The 18,319-nt window shown below is 27.6% G+C and overlaps 1 protein-coding gene across 1 annotated transcript; it reads right to left on the bottom strand.

Moving 5' to 3' along the window:
* Positions 1-7,975: 7,975 nt before the first annotated feature.
* LOC129969181 (cuticle protein 10.9-like) lies at positions 7,976-12,448 on the bottom strand. Its single transcript, XM_056083620.1, has 4 exons — positions 12,353-12,448; positions 11,759-11,818; positions 10,213-10,483; positions 7,976-9,329 (listed from the first exon to the last, which is right to left on the bottom strand). The coding sequence occupies exons 1-4, from the start codon at positions 12,359-12,361 to the stop codon at positions 9,277-9,279; spliced, it is 393 nt and encodes a 130-aa protein (XP_055939595.1). The 5' UTR covers positions 12,362-12,448; the 3' UTR covers positions 7,976-9,276.
* Positions 12,449-18,319: the final 5,871 nt, after the last annotated feature.

Genomic DNA, 18,319 nt, shown 5'->3' on the forward strand with positions numbered 1-18,319 from the left:
ACTTGTTCCTAAATAAATAATGCAAATGTTTAAATAATCTTAAAAGAATATCTGTATTTTTAACACATTTTAACAGGCTTAGTAATGCTATTACAGATTAATATTCATTACAGGAAGAAGGAAATTGAATTTTAAAGTTTTTGTTCTTGTGAATTTTTATTTAGTTTTTCAAAATCAAGATTAATTGCAATCCGAGATAGAATTATGTTCTGTTGTAAGAACAGACAAGTGTGTGTGTGTGTGTGTGTGTGTGTGTGTGTGTGTGTGTGTGTGTGTGTGTGTGTGTGTGTGTGTGTGTGTGTGTGTGTGTGTGTGTGTGTGTGTGTGTGTGTGTTTTCGTGCTCTAGAGGCGTGCCACATCTATATTTTTGGAGGGTCAAAATTTACACATTGGAACGTTTTTTTTTCATTTTAATTACTTAAAAATTCAACGAAATTTTGACGTTTTTCCATTATAATATCTGAAAATATTATTGAATAAAAATACATTTTACAACGTTTAAAAATGTAAAAATTATTTTTTTTAATTATATCACATTAATAATTGCGCAGATTTCTTCTGAATTTTGGTAATTTTTTTTAAAAAAAATATTTTTTGATTAATTTCCAACAATATACTAATTTGTTACCTTGGAATTCAAACCGTTTCACTTGTTTCCTAAAACATTAAATCGCTTGACTTTCTTCCTTTGTTTAAAGCGAAAGAAAGTTTCTGTTTAAAACTTGTATAGTTTACAAAAAGAATTAAAAAAAGGCTGTTATGAGAGTTCATGTAGACAATAAAAAGAACTTAAGTAAAACAATTAAAATAATACGACTTAAGTGTTAGACAATTTAATATAGTCATGAACATGAAGTTATAATTAAATGATTTATTTGAAATTCAAACATAACCAAACCATTATAATCTCTCAAATGTAACCATCAAATACATTTGAGGAAACTAGTTTACAATACTACTTATGAATAAAACAAATTTATTCCACTAATCAAAGTAATGCAGGATAATGGATGTTTGTGCAATTATCATAATTTTAGAAACTTGCACCTAGCAGTTTCTAAAAATCATGTGCGCCCCTCAGATAAAATGTGAAGAAAAGTTTGTTGTGCGCCGGAGTGAATCGTATTAGTGTTCAGCAAACCTACTTCGCTACTTGAATCAAATTCTTTAAAAGTTCATAATATATTACTTTATATTACTTTTAATAAATTATGATCTAAAAGAGCAAGGGATATGGGATCACCAATTTTTTTAACATTAGAGCAGCTGTCAATATCTTCACAGATTTCTTAAATAAATTTTTGATTAAATCAAGAGGTTTAATAGACATTTTAGTTAGTGAAATGATGTTATTCAAAGGGCGATCATACAGTAAAATGCTATATTAAACAGAAAGTTTTAATTCCTTACAAAATTGTTTTAAAAAACGATTTTTAAACCAATTATGAGAAAATTTTCGAAGTTGTCAAAATAAAATTAAAATGTTTGCTACAAAAAAAAATCCAATTTTTGAAATTTTTGGAAAATTTTCAAGAATATTTAAAAATTTATTTGATATTTGTTAAATGAAAACATTTTTGTTAAATGTTTTAAAATTCATTTTACATAATAGAAAAGTATTTTCATTCAAAAATATATCTATAAGGCGTGGCACAAGTGTGATTATTTTGTGAAAACTACCTCTCATTGCAGATACCTTCTTTTTGCAGCAAATTTTTCAATTACTAATTTTTATTAAAAAAAAATTTAATGTGATTTAATTTTTATGGAAATGGAAATGGAAATTTTTTTCAGATTATAATTAAGTAATTATTTAACTGAATTTCAGAAAGATTGAGAACAGATTACATTTTACTCTTGCAAAGATAAGTCCATGAAAATTATATCATATACCCATTATCTGCATTACATCATTACTGAAATTTTCATTGTGACTAATAATTTCTGAAAATATTTTGCTTTTTAAAATGCTAATGAGAATTTAAAATAGAAGAGAATTCCTATAAGTAAACTTTATAAAAACTTAGAAATTCCTTTAAAGATAATTTCAATTGAAGGAAAGTTGAATAATTTAGTATAAAAAAATCTTGTGCCGAATTAATATTTTCTATATTATATTGAGAAGATGCTCTTTAACTCAAACGAAGCTGACGAAACATTTAAATATAATATTTTTTTATAAGCGATATCAAAATATTTTCCTGTATGTAGACTCTCGTTACATAAAAAAATCGTTTGGATTTATTCGACTTTCTTTGAACATAATATTTGTTTCATTCATTGTATACTAGCCGCCTTTGGCGACCAGCCGGTTTGTCAATCTTAATGCTCGTTAAAATTTTAATAATTAAATATTTTATGTAATTCCTACTTCAATAGCTTCTTCATTAAAATATTTTAAAACTTCAAATTTCAATTCACTCATAATATTATAAAGGCCTTCAGTCATAACATAATCTATATATCTCTGATTTTCTGTTAGCTCCCGTAGAATTTATGCTTTAAATTAAAGTGGAAAGAATTAATCTGCAATTAATATAATAATATTTTTGACTGAAACAAAGCATTTTTTATAATATGATTACTGATAACAGAGTCATTGAGCGCTTAAACTTTATGGGCACTAAAAAATATCTTTCTTAATTTATGTAATATCTCAAGAATTTGTCAACAAAATTTTCTCAGATTCATCATGAACAGATCGATTGATTAAGAGTGTTTAATTTTAATTGCATAAAACATTAAGAAAATAAACAGAATCGTTTGAAATAATCGGCCGAAAAATGTTAACCCTAGCCTCATTACTGTTGGGGAAAAAAAAACTGAAGCCTTACTCATTTGGCTGTGGGGAAAATGAAAGATTTTTTGGCGGGAAAGTTAGTTTTTAATTAATAATCAAAATTCTAATTAAAAATTCAAAAAAGGGACCTCAGATGCACATTCCCGACCTCTAAAAGGTATATATGCACCAAATTTGGTAGCTGTAGGTCAAATGGCCTGGCCTGTAGAGCGCCAACACACACACACACACACATTGAGCTTTATATAAGTATAGATTTATTGTATATATATATTTAATTCTATACTTACCGTGAAAATTAAATTTTAAAACTTAAAACGTGAAATGGCATTCACTTACGTTAGCTTCAGTTCTTTTATTCTTCATGACAAAAATATTTCAATGCGTAACAGAAGAAAAATAGTGAAAAGGGATAATATAATATCAGAAATTTTGGATGTTTAATAATACAAAAATGTAAACGTTTTCTGTTTTTAATTTCCCTCTTCCTTGGCATATATATCGAAAAATATGTGTCAATGTCGCTAAAAGAAAAAGTTATTATGCATGAACTAATACTTTGGAAATTTTAAAAATTGTTCTTTTTAATAATCTTCAAAATTTAATTTGTCAAAATTTGAATTTGATCTTTTCTGACTGTTACTTATTTCTAAGATTTCTTCATTTAAAATCAACTTTTTGTAATGTTATAGTTATTCATACATTTAGTAGAAAAATACTGATAAAGAAGCTCGGCTATAAAATGTTTAAAAAATGTTTTCAAATGAATAGTTGCTTTTATGTAACAATTATGAAAAAAAGGAAAATATTCTTCCAATTACCAATATTAAGAATACCAAATTCGGCCAAATTGTAAGACAAAATGGCGAAGAATATATTTTTACTTTTCATTTACAACCTTTACCTTATTTATTATTTTACCTTTGTTCTTCATTGCACTTTTAGTTGTTTTTTTTTAACTTAAATAGATGTATATAATTTTTAAAAATCTATCTTAATCTATTTGAGTATAATGAATGCAAAAAAAAATATTTTTTTTAATTTAACCTTCATCTCACTTTTTAACTACAATTAATTATTAAAATTATTCGTTAAAATTTGTTCACGAAAAAACCTTTAAAAGACAAAAGTACACTAATTTATTAGTTTAACCATGCATAGTTTGCGATGTTCCATTTCTATGCTTTGCGAAATAACGAAAAATGTTGTTACAAAGTAAGCAATTTGGTTTTCTGTATATTGTTTTAAAGAAAAGGGGAACCATTTAATTAAATAAGCAAAGTAAAAAGTTATTTTAAAATTTCTTTTATAAATGAGTAGGTTATAAAGTGAGAATATGCTATAGTTGTCTACATTCATCCTGGCCTAATAACTAACTTCTAAACTGTTAAAGGCTAAAAAGCATATCGTTCCGATTAGAAAAAGGCTTTTAATAGTAAGAGAAATGATATTTTTCATGACAAAATATTTTTTTAATTATAACTATATGCCTTTCCTATAATTTCTGAAATTATTTATTAAATTCCTTATTACTTTAAATACTACTCTGTATAAACATCGAATTTAAATTCAACTCATTTCAATATGTATGAAACATTGTAAAAAGTAAAAAAGAATCATTTGCCTTAGATACATAGTTTTATCAATAACTCAAGAACCTTAAACTATTTGAGCTAAATATTACTCAAACTTAACATCATTAGGCATCAGTATACACTCTTTTAACAGTTTTAAAACAGCCACTATGAAAGAACCAATTAACTTTCTCAACGACCCCTGAAACGACTTTCTTCGCACGCAGACTTCCAATGTTTCACGAAAAGGCTTTCTCGCTCTTTCATCTGTAAAAAAATCCTTTAGTAAAACTGTCACTTCAAAACCAGGTTTCGTCGTTCCTATTGTGGTCGCAACGATTGTCTGCAGTGGAATTATTTATGCCTCGCCTTGTAATGTCTCATTAGAGAGTGGGTTTGTTAATTTATTAATTACAGATAAGGTATGAATATGATATGACGATTATGAAAATGAAAGTTTTTATACCTTCTTTTCTTTTGCAACAATTATAAAAGGGCAAATGGATCAAGATTGTATATGGCGAAGTAATTGCTATTAAAATTTGCTATATGGAATGTCTACCAAAGAGGTACAGAATTTCCTATTTAGCATAAAATCGTTTTCTGCATATTTCGAGAACTTAATTAAGAGCTCCGAGTGTATACGGTCACCGTTTGAATCACGAAACAAAATAATTACAGTCGATTACCAATTACCCTATGTGACGAAAACGCAATACGGAGAACTAAGAAATTGGTTAAGTCTTAGTTCTAAAAATACTGACGTCATGTCATTAAAAACACGCTTGATGTACCAAAACCTGTTCTTCTATGTATTTTCTGACTTTTTAATCAGGCTAATACAATGTTTATTATGTATATTTAAAAATGTAATAAATGGAAAAGAAATGAATTATTATATACTTAGCTGTACATTTTAAAAATTTATTACAGTAAAAAACAAAGAATAAAAATACTGTATATGCCGTAGATAAGTTTTATAAAGTATTATTCAATGGCAGAAAATATAAAGTCATGTACACTATACAAAATGAATGTATGCATTTAAAGCAAAATATGAGCATATTTCATTCTGTTATTGATTAGTTAAACTTATTTTGCTGTTCAATGATAAGTGATTATATTTTAAGTTAGACCTGAGGCAAAAAAGCTTAAACTGAAAGCCATTGCAGAATTATTGATTAAGCAGACATCCGCCTTCAGTGATTGGATAATGTCAATTATTCTTCATATTATTTCTTTAAATAAGCAGGATAATGCGGGAATTGGTTAATCGAGTATTATTATATTTACTTATTTATCATATCCTTAATTTGAATTCATGAAACAAAAGGACTAAATGATGCTTGGGTAAATAAGATTTATTATGAAAGAAAGAATTTTTGTAAAGTATAAGCCATCCTCTCTTATTAATATTTGTCATGCGAATATTTTTATTATTGCATTATTTTTATTATCTGTGGATGTTGACTTTAAAAATAACGAAATATCCAACTCCGAATTGTGTTTAAAAAGGATTCAAGCAAATTCCTAAAATAATGATCTAACTTTTCTTTGATATTTCTTATTATGTAAAACATATTTGAACTTTTATATTAGTAACACTACATTTTAAAATTTAAATAATATATTCATTTTGAGAGACCATATTAAATTTATATCAAATATTACTGCTTTTGGCTGAATTAAACTGATGTTTTATTATTGTGATAGGCTTCTGACGAAGAATTCTATGGGAATCTGTCAAAGGTAAATACTCCAGGCAAAAAAAGAAAGGTAAAATCACGCTGAAATAAAATATGCTTTTAAAAAATCAAAATAACATCAAATTATCTGAAGTAAAAAAAAAACTAGTTTTCATCAATTTTTGTTGCCAAAGAGGTTTATCTCTTCTCTTTAATAAATTCTTCAATCTTTCCAGCGGATTCAACAGATTTTCAAAAACAAGTTGTTTTATTGTGGCAGCATTTCGTGTATTTTTTTATTGATTTTTTTCAGAAATGTGCCTGGCGAAATGAGCAACAATTGTAAATAATACTATTATAGCCCCACAATCATACTTTTAGTTCAGAAATTTAAATTGTCTTAAGAATAATTCTAAAAAAACTCGCATTCTCCCCGACTTCTAGTTTTCGACTGTTTTGATTTATAATCGAAATTGCTAGACTTAAACTCATTTTCCAGTATTATCCAATTCCAAAAAATTAGCACTGTCTCAGATCTTTCCCTGAGGCAAGCATGTAAGATCCCGATTTGTTTCCAAACGACGATAACAAATTCATCCTGACTTTACGTCTACATAAGGTTTTTTTTTTTTTTTTTTTTTTTTTTTTGTAGAGAAACACTTATTTAGTTTATCTTACTTGTTCTTATCTATTGAAAATAGTTTTTAAATAAAAATTAAGAGCTTTTGTTTTAAAATATAAAATATAAGCTTTAAAATTAAAAATATTATTGTAGAAATAATCACAGGAATCGGTTGTTGAAACTAAAATTTATTAAAGCTTTTTTTTCCTTTGTTAAATTATAATATTTTTTACAGAGATTTGATGGACCAAAAAAAAATGAAAATGAAACTACACATTTGTGTTTTAAATATTTGGAAATCCATACAGGGGAAAATATGAATTCATTGTTGTCTCTAAAATTTGTTCTTCTATACAAACTTACGTCTTTTATTTTTATTAAATTATGATAGGAATTTAATTCTGCATATAAAATTTGTTCTGATTTACTTTCATTTCTTTTCTTTATTAAATTGTGACAAAAGTTTTTGTTGAATATAAAATGTAATCATTTGTGTAAATTTGTCTACCTTTTTTTTTTTTTTTAATAAATTAGGAAAATGACTTTCTCAATGTTCATATGAAAAAGAAAAGGGAGGAAAGAACTGCAATTAAAATATCTAATTTGTTTTCTTTGATATTTTATTGCTATTATTTCTTTTAATTGCCAAATTAATTATTCAGTGCATATTCAAGGATAAAATCAGCTTCATATTCATTTTTCTGGGAATAAATTTATGTAATTCTTATTTTTAAAACAGTATTTATAAATTTTTAATTTATTTACCTTAATTAATGTTTATAAAGCTGAAATTTCGCAAATTATTTTTAATCGTTTCTTGATGTACTTGTTTTTCAAAATTTTTTATACATATATATTCTGGATGACAATGCATTATTTTTATATTTTCAAAAGTTAAATAACAATTAAGTGATTGATATAGTTAAATTTTAATTATTGGTGCGTTAAATTTTAATTCGCATTAGTTGTGTCAAGAAATCAAATGGCTGTTAATTAAAGAAAAATAATTTTAAAATTCCATAAGAAATTATAAATTTAAAATCAAAAAGGTGTAAACATACAATTATAAAATAAAAAACATGAAGAGATCTGCTATTTAGTTTGCAATAGTCTTTTACAAAACTCGTTTGTTAGTGATTTTAATTAAATATAAATGCAAAGAAAATGAAAACGTAAATACTAATTCGCTAAATATATTAGTGCTATTTAACTTCTGTGTTTGTACGGAATTATTTGTATGTATTAATAAAAGGTTTGCATTTCGATTGAAAAACAAGCAGATTAATTCATTTCAATTTATTCAAATCCAGTTTAGTACAAATCCAAAAACACAAAACTTTTCAGGCAACAACATAGCGAGTAGCAAAACAATAGAAGACAACACAAATAAAATTTACAAAAAGCTGAAAGACAAAGTAGCAGAAATCAGAAACATTTACAAACATTTTTAAGAACAAGGAAGAACAAAAGATTTTAAAAGAAATATCATTACATATTGCAAAAGATTCACTTGAATAAGTATTTGTACACGTTTGTTATTTAATAAGACAGTTTTATATTTTTTTAAAAATTAAATTTGAAAATTATGTTTTCATACATATAATGATCTTTTAGATGATTCAAATTAGTGAATTTCTTGCTTAAATATTCAAATATCAGAATTCTTTTACATTGCTTCTAATGCATAAATTTGAAAGAAGTTAATAAGTTTTTTAATTATTTAAAATGTACGTATTAGGTTTTTGATAGGCCTTGAATTCCTTTATGAATTATTCTAATAAACTAATTATAGCAAAATAAGGTTAAAAGTCCAAAACTGCCTTATTTTTAAATTAATTTGTATTGCAATTTAATAAGAGCACCAAGCAATACACAATCGGGTAAAAACGGTTACAAATGACTTTTTCTGTTATTTTATTTAATGAAAATACATAACCTTAATTTAAGGAGCATCTAATTTATCTTTAATCATCTTTAATAAAAGATAATTATCAGAGAAAATCAAACACTAACAAAAGAAGTTGTACAATATTGCATAGCTGCGTAAGGATAAAAGCATAATGACTTTCTACTGTAAGTCAAACTTTTTTTCAAAACAAAACAATCTTTAAAATATTATGAACATAAATACAAATAGTCTTTGGTGGGAATGGAAACCATTCTTCTTCAACTTGTTCGTTTAAGTTGCCAGTTTTTCATAATAAGGGTAAAATTTTGACTGAGAACTATTTTGATATTTCAAAATCGTCCCATATAAAGTTTCTTCGGCTTTGAATTGCAGATATTAAAGAATGGTTCTAAGAAACAAGCGGAGACACTGTAGACAGTACAAAGGGGAGAATTCGCTGAAACAAGCAGAAACGCAAAGGGAGTTAGTTGATTGATTGTAGAATTTTTAGTTCTTAGGCTATTGAGACAAAACTTGGACCATTTCTGTTCGTTATAAATTAATTTACAATTACGACGAGTAAGAAGACGACGAGACAACGCGCAGACCGCAGTACACCTAAAGCAGAATTTGGAGAAACTGAAGATTGCTGCTACCGCTTCTAGGTACTGAATATATTTTTAAATTGCAAGATCTACAGTCCACCTTAATAAGGAGCACCATAAGGAGCAGCAGCTGGAGCACCACCATAGGTGAGTCCTGTAACCAAACATAAGCAGAGTGAGTAAATGGGAACAATACATATTAAGCAAATTAATTGATAAAGACAATAATATGCACATTAAATTAAATTTCTAAGGTATCATTTGGCATATATTAACCTTACAGGGCTATATATGCCTCTTTGCTTTTATAAGTAAATAATAATGAAATTAAATACTGAATTGAAAATTTTGAGTTAATATATCTGAGATTTTTATGGAAAATTGTTTTGAAATGAAGATGCGTGTTTAAAGGGTTGATATAACTGAATCATTTCAAAAGAGATAGTGGAGCTTTACTGACTCTATAATTGCTGATTTAAAAAAATGGATAATGTTCCTGACTTTAAAAGTATATGTAAAGAATCATTAATCAATTTCATCAAAGAATTCTAAAATATATTACCACACCCAAAATTTACTTTTCTCTTAATTATAGAAGGTTAGAAATTAATAATTAATACAAACTAAATAGTAAATCCTTAAATTTTTACAAATATATTTTTTAGGGCTTTTAAAACGAAAGGAAACCTAAGTATGCAATTTTGAAAGGAAAAAAACGTGTCAGAAAAAAAGATATAGATTTAAGGGGATGATTCGATTTTTCATATGAAAATTGCCTATGAAATGTCATTTAATTTTTGTGATTGAAAATGATCGTAGTGCAAAAATTCTACTGCTAATAAATTATTCTTTAATTGCTTACTAAAAGTTTGTTTAATTTTATATCTTAAAATCAGATAAAGATATTGAGATTACTTTTTCCAAAGAATTACTGCAATTTCAAATGATTTATTTATGTGGTCTAAATGTTTTTATTTTTTCATCTTTTCTTTTCTAACTAATTGAAATTGAAAGGATTTTGAAGTAACGCTCTGTACCTCCGAATCCGTCATCAGCGCTGGAAGAGATGGTCACATCAGCTGGGGCCTGGTTGCTGGTTCCGGGTTCGTTGGTGATGATGTTAGCTCTGAAACCTCCTTCGTCAGCGACGTATTCGACGGTTCGGGATCGTCCGTCTTCATCGACAACGGAGTAAGATCCGGTCACTCGTCCGGAGCCATCTCCAGATTCAGAGTGGGAGCTTTGACCGCCAATGGCGGGGGAGCTGTAGCTGTACTGGTAGGGGTTGGGGATTCCATAGTCATAACCCTGTGAATCAAACGAGATTATTAAGTGACAAACAAAAAAAGTGCACAATTCAGTTCAGTTATATTAGCGTCCTGTTTTAAAGCAATACTAGAGCTATTTTGGGGCGAACTTCGTAGTTTTGAACATCAGTCAGATAATGAGAACGACACCTGAGCTGACACCCCACTCTCCAAACTTCCGCACCACACCAATGAGAGGACTTTTGGTCCCGACGGATTTAATGAAGATTTAAAATAATAAAGTTTGCTTTTGCAGTTTATTAAATCTGAAAATCTGTAGCATCTTCAAAAATTTCAGTATTTTTTTACTTCAGTTTTAGGATTTAATTGTCCAAGAATCACATATTCGGAGAATTTTCAATTAGAGAAATTACTGAGACAGAAAAATTAGTGTTTTTATGTTTGACCCCGTTTATGAATGTTTGACCCCGACAAATTTAACATGCAGCAGACCTGTTTACGCGACATTTCGTCGATGGAATCGGGTAACCCTCCGAAGCCGAGACCATGCCACCAGGCCATCGCGGCCAAAGAAATGAACAACGAAGTATATTTCATGCATAAGAGTTGCTTTCCAATAATGAGAAATCGAATAAAAAAATCATTATTGTGTTGCTTTAGCAATCAAATATTCATGGCAGTGTAAACAGCCAAAATTGTACTTTTATGCTGTTACAATTAAGTAAGTTTCTCGAACCATAGGCAATCAATAATTTTGTTCAAAATTAGTGTATCTTAAATATTCCATTTTTTTTTTAAATTTTGCAATCAATCTTTTTTTTTTAAGTGCATTCTATTTAAAAAGAGCAGGCATTAAAACTCATATTCTTGCTCTGTTTGCAATTAATTCCGTTGCATCTCTGTTGCTTGGAAGAAGCAAGAATTATTTCCAAGAAATTAATTATACAACTTGTGTATGTTTAATCTATTTTTCAGATTTTAATATTAATAATAACAAAATAGCTTTGTTTCTCAACAAAAAGTGGATGAATTTTGTTATTTCTATTGAATTAGACGATTAAAGTATTGTCCTTTAGAATAAGAAGCTATAAGTGTTTTAATTATACCTAATTCATTCTTAATGAAGCAGGAGCGTTCATTTAAATATTATAGCTACTTCCTTTTGTTGCAATTAATGTACTTCATCAAAAAATTGTTCCTGACTTTTGAAAATAATATTTAAAATCGATATTTTGCTAATCGATTCTTGGTTTATTGAATGCTTTTTTAAGTGATTTGCGTTACTTTTGATTAATAGTAAAGGTAAAATACTCACTGCAGGCACAGCATATTGAGCTTCAACGTACAGGAACGTACAAACAAGGAGGACGATAACCTGTAAAAAAACAGATTTTTTATGTATAAGTTATAAATCTATTTAAGAGTTAAGAAATAATTTAAATTAAAATTTTAAATAAACATTCAAAATAATATCTGGCAATCCTATCCAAATCCTATTGCAAGTTTCAGAATGAAACTTGCAATAGGATTTGAAAATAGTTTCTAATTTATTAAAAGATTCACTTTTGATGCCACAACATTTTGAGAAAGTTCTTTACCTGTATAGAAAAAAATATTAGTTATTATACTCGTAAAAAAGTTTTGAATAAATAAAGTCAAATTTCAGTTACCAAAATTGATTTCTAGCTTAAAGTCAAAATTCAGGAATTTTATTTTTAGTTTATTTATAAACGTTTACTGTTGTGGGGACTTAATTTTAATTATAATAAAAGATGATGGCTAGAAAGATCCCATATTTTAACTATTATAAAGTATGAATTTAAATTTGTATTGCTTAATGCATATATATTTCTGAAATATTTTAAGATATGAAATAATTTCTTATAATTTGATTGAATTTCTAAATTACCTTAAACATTTTGACTGTTGACTTAGTTGTAGAGAGCTATTGTACTCCTGAGGTATCTCAGCTGTGAACTGTGATCCTTTCCCAAAATCCCAGCCGCTTTTATAGTTCTTTAAATGAGGACCAAATGCACTTTGTCACGTGTCAGGTTCATTATTTTTTTGCTCATTCAAGCAAATGAGAACAATGAAAATTAAAATGTGACGATTTATTCGAAGATGGCGTAAAGGAGTTCACACGTTCCAAGAGAAGACCATGCATCTTATCAAGGTGGCAGCCTCTACGTAGGCTGAAAATGAGGGCGAAAAGTAAAATCCTCAAAGATTTTTCAAAAGCAAATTACGTGTAACACTTTGTTTCACAGCTTTCATCGTATCTTTTGTTCTTTCTTCTTGTTTGTTTGTTTGTTTTCGTTCACCTTGTTTCTTCGACAAATGTGTGCCTGTATTTGCAAATGTGATGACAAAGCCATTTCATCCTCAAGTCACGTGTTTAGATTACACCAAAAATCTACCTTTTTTTTTTTCCAAGTTGGTAAATGTGCTCTAGTTTTACTTTATGAAAGAATAATAATAATAATTTCACTTTCTGAACGCGCGACATCAGATAATATTATTCTTTCGAAACTTCGTTGCAACAAGCAAAGAAGACAATTAACAGTTCTGACCCGCGCTTCATAAAGAAAGTGACGCTCAGAATTAGAAATTTTTAATTTCAAAAGACAATGCCGAGCTCACACAGAAATATTTGGGAATAAACTTTCGGTTTCACTGTTAATGTTTTGTTAATTTAATTTTCGATTTGTTACTCTCAGCTGACAAAAGAATCGTTACTGTGATTCAAACTTATAATAAAATTTGACTTCTGTAATAAATTTAATCAAACGTCACGAATGAGTGGAAAGAATTCATAATTTTGACTCTTTCTCTTTGATTCAAAAAGTCTAACTGATTTGAGTTTGACATCTTGATTATTCCCGTTGTCTATTTGCAACTAAATAGTTCATTAAAAAATTGAGTTTATTAAAATCTTTAACTTCTGGCGAATTCTTCTTCTCTACTCACTCTACTTCTTTTTACACTACTTAGAAAATGACCAAGTCATTCTCTCTTGAACAAAGAGGATGAATCAGCTGAAGTGAAAACATTTATATAAAATATATTATTTTTAGATACTATCTGTTGCTATAATAATATATGGTAAAACTTTGAAGCAAATTTTTTTTTAGCAAAAGATATTATTTTTAATATTGTTTGTTAAAAATAATATCTTTTCAGCAAAAGATATTATTTTTAATATCGTTTGCTAAAAATAATATCTTTTCAGCAAAAGATATTATTTTTAATATCGTTTGCTAAAAATAATGTCTTTTGAGCAAAACATATTTTTTTAGTAATCCCCTCCTACATTTTTTGTTATTTTTTTAAATCAGTTCTTTAGCCTCATATATTATTATTAAACATTTCTGAAATTATTTCATTTTATTTATATTATTTTGTCTAATACTTCTCTAATCTTTTATTCCCTTTAATTTTTATTTTTAATTTTTTTTTATAATTAATTAATTACAGCGTTGCTTTGTTAAAATTCAACTACTAAAACATTCCCCTTCTTCAAAATAAAAAAATATATAATTAGAAATAATTGTATTAATCATTTGTTTAATTGTTCAATATTAATTTTAAAAAACAAAAGGAATTGTGATATTCTCACAATAATTTCTGTAAGAATTACTGGGAACATAGAATTAATTTTGTCGTAGGAAGTTTAAAGTAGATTTTGTAAAAACATTGACACATTTTATTTATTTATTTATTTATTTATTTATTTGTTCGTTTCAGCATCTCAACGAACTAAAACGAAATAGTAAGAAATTCGCTTTTATCCTGCGTTTAAATCATGAACTGCTTCCGCTAATAGTCCTTTTAAAAGACTCAGTGCAACAGATAAAAGAAATTTGTAATTAAAAATGGCTATGATTATTTATGAAATAATCATAAAGTGAAATAATTAAAGGGAAAAGATACATCAAATTATTTACTTGACATAGCAAAATTATTCAAATTATTTAATTATTCATTTAATGGAATGCAAATATAACAACAGCATAACAATCCAGCTGTTAGAGTAATAGCATTAAAAATCTACACAGCGTGGTGGATAAAAGATGAAGGAGGGGGGTATACAAATTACAATGTTGCGAAGCATTATTAATTTAATACAAAAACGTGTCTTACGTAATATAAGACTAATAACAAAATATTCAAATTGACAATTGTTTATTTTCAGCTTCTAAACTTCTATGCCACAAAATATTTTAAAGAGAAAAGAGAACTGTTATCATAAGCATTTATTTCGGTGCTAAAATTGCTCTCTCTCATCTACAATACAAAATTGGGTCGCTTGCTTCACATTTCACACTTTTTAGCATATCAGTTGATGCGAAAGCACACCTAATAGTAATACTGTCATCGAGAATCTTGCAATATTAGCAAAAAAGGTCTGATTAATGTTTGAGTTATTCTCACCGGTAGAAACCTATTATTAGTCGCTTTTTTGTACGAAAAAAAAATTCATTCTCCACTTCTTGTGAGGACACAATTTCAGAAAATGAAAATAAATCTATATGCATTTGAAGCTTTCTATTTTTAATATTAATGCGCACAAGTTATCTTTTTAGCTACAGCAACAGTAGCATAGTACTGTGCAGCAACATTTTCCTCCTATCATATTCCATTTTTGAGACAGGAACGCTAATTCTGGAGCTTTCTGCTAGATGGCGCATAGCACTTTTATGCCTATAACTACAGTCATTCTAACGTTAAGGGTTGTAAGGGAATTAAATGGGCACCTTGCATATGAAATACATTTTATTGAAAGAATTTAGGCTAGATTTTATATAAATCAAAACTATTTGCTTTGATTATTTATCTACGTATCTGTGTTGCCCTTCAAAGGATTTAACAAGAGAATGTGACCTACAAAATGCGTTAGGCATAGAATTATCTAATTAATTTTTTGAGAGCAAAAGATAAATTCGATATTGCTATATGTTGTTACATCTGCCATTGCTGCAATAGGCTTCTTTAATTACTACGACGAATAAAATCTTCTAAATATTTTATTTGATTATTCAAAAGTGAAAACGTTATCTGGAGTAATTATATAGATAACTATTAAATGCTAATTTGAAAGGTTGAAATGTTGAAGGCCAGATTTGTTTCCAATATTCCATTTACCGACTTTACATATCACTTACCAAGTGAACACTCATTTTTTTTAATTTCTTTTGTTTCCAAAAGATTTAATCTGACATTTACTTCTAATTAAAAATATACTGAAATATAAAATTAAATATCTTATCAATATTTGTAATGTAGCTGCATACTTTACATTGCTGAAACTTGTCATCTCAAATCGTATTTAATTAGATATCTCTATGACAGCAGCTCCCTATCTTTTTTTTAAATATGACAGCAGTCATGTTTAAAAAAAATTAAAATTCTGTTAGTTTAGAAATTTGCTTTAAAAAAGTGCATTCATTTATAGGATAGTTTCCTAAATGAAACCACAAAATAATGGGAGAAAAGAATATTTCTTGATCATTCGTAGATATAGCTAAAAAAGAAATTAAATGATTTTTTTCTTAGTATTATATTTTTGAAATTTGCACGAATTCAAGATACATTCTGTATTTAATGTTGCAATGTAGACGTGGAGAAAAATCTCCATTCCAACTGACATCTAGATGCTATAAACAGATGGAAATTCTCCCCTCATTACCTCTTCTTAGCAATGTTATCCATTGACCTTGAGCCAGTTAAAGACTAGGGTTCATTCATGTGGTATTTTCCGTCTCTGATTCACCAAGTTATTTTCAAAACCCTTTGGATCAAACTAAAGAACATAATGTTCTAAAGACGTCTAGAAGAAATCTTTTTGCAAATTAACGTAAAATAGCAAAATTACATCGACAATGAGTTCAAGACATTCCCTTCACATTGCGGGATCCTAATAGTAAAATATTTTGAGATTTAATTTCGAAAAAATAAAAAAATTACAAAAAAATGTGTATAAAAATTGTTTTATATAAATAAAATTGTTATTATTTAGTTTTAAAATCTATTAACATTTTAAAAATAGAATTAACATTAAACAAAAATCAAATTAGCTTTGTGTTTTCATTAGGAGTCACATCAATTCCGTATATATTCCAGGATAAAAGGAGCTCATTTATGCTCATGTGATACACACATTATCGTGCTTACTTAATTTTGATTCTTCGATTTTTGTTTGAATTATTATGTGACTATACGATGTGCCATTAGATGTTTTATGCTGTTGCATTTTTTCAGAAACTCATTTAGTATTTTGCACTCCTAGGTACTGCATTATTTTATAAAAAACTGAACAATTTAGTTTCACCGTTCAACGCATTTTAATGTTAATTATTAATATTAGATTAAACAGTTGAAAATATATTTGTTTTCTATTTATTTATTATGCCTCCAGATTGCCTAATTCAGTATTATTATAACAAACATTCGCTTCTACCGGCGTTCTTCCGGCTCGACTGTTTGAACTACAACTATAAAAATTAAAAATTAATAACAATTTTGGCGTGTTTTTTGCGATAATTTCTGAAAATACGTTTGCGTAAATATGAATTTTACACCATTTTTAAATTTTAAAAATTATCTTTGTAATGATACCAATTTTATATCTACGGAAATTTTTTCTAAATTATGGCAATTCTTTAAATATATTTATTGGCTCATTTCCAACAACAGTTTATATTGTCGATCGAAAATCAAACCTTTTTCATTGCTTCTGCAAATATTTGATCACGCGATTTCCTAAGATTTTGAAAGCTAAAAAAAGGATACAGTTTAATATCTGTATGGTTTACAAGGTGAATGAAAAAAGAAAAATTACAATATTGCCAATTCAAAAGACAGATAAACAACACATTTATGTTTTTTATAGACACAAAACCGGTCTCCATTAGAAGGGATGTTCTACATATTGAACTGAGCAAATGTAAGACAATTAAAATTATACGGTTTTAATTGACAATTTGCAGGCAATATGTTATGAAGTTATATCTAAACGATTTAACTGAAATTAAATATACCCAATAATATTCCTGGCAAACCAGTGCTCCCTCGTGAAAGGCGACTAGTTTATAAACAAAAGCCTTTAAGGAATGCTGATCTATAAAAATGATTTTTAATAATTGAAAGCTGTTTTGGTAAAATGAAAAAAAAATTATTCATATTAAAACATGGATCATTTTTTCCAGTCTGCCGTATTTTATTCCCAGGCTAAATGCTAAAGCTTTTCGTTTAATAATAATTAACAGTGTCACATTAATGTACAGAAAAGGGATAAAGACTAATTTCCAAAATTAGAAACTTTCATCTCGTGTTAATTGCAATGTTGAATTATTTTTTATCTGTTGAAAGAGCAGCAATTTAACTCCTAAACAGTATCATGTTTTTGCATCTGATAACACGCTAATTTAAACCTTCTACAAATCAGCATTTTTTTTTTCTGTTTAGCTAATTATATACCTTGCTATATAATGTACGATCAGCAATTATTTTCAACTGTAGTAAATCTAAGAGAAACATCTGTTTCTAAAATTTGCTAAGCAAGTCTTGATTTTTTTTTGTTTTTTTCTAACACCCCGACCAGATATAACTTTCAGCGAGTAATTTTTTAAGCAAGTGCTCACGTCAGCCGAATGTTTATACTCCAGCTCTTTTCAAAATCATACGTTCACACCAGCTGCTCTCTTATTTTGGCTGATTTTCTTTCTTTTTTAGTGTCTGATGCTGAATTCTGTACATCATACAAATGTAGATGAATTAGAATTTGAGGACATTCAGAATCTCCATCTGATAAGCTTTTGCCAGAAATGTTCGTAAAAGAAGAGAGAAGACTGATTTTAAAAACTGAAGCAGAAAG

Source organism: Argiope bruennichi, chromosome 5 (genome assembly GCF_947563725.1).
Source record: "Argiope bruennichi chromosome 5, qqArgBrue1.1, whole genome shotgun sequence".
NCBI lineage: Eukaryota > Metazoa > Arthropoda > Arachnida > Araneae > Araneidae > Argiope > Argiope bruennichi.

What these genes read in the sequence shown, in the direction of transcription:
- LOC129969181 (XM_056083620.1), bottom strand. An exon ending in CTCAATATGCTGTGCCTGCA is followed by an intron (nt 10,484 to 11,758) that starts GTGAGTATTTTA and finishes TTTGATTCACAG; the next exon opens with GGTTATGACTATGGAATCCC. An exon ending in CGCTGATGACGGATTCGGAG is followed by an intron (nt 9,330 to 10,212) that starts GTACAGAGCGTT and finishes GTTTGGTTACAG; the next exon opens with GACTCACCTATGGTGGTGCT.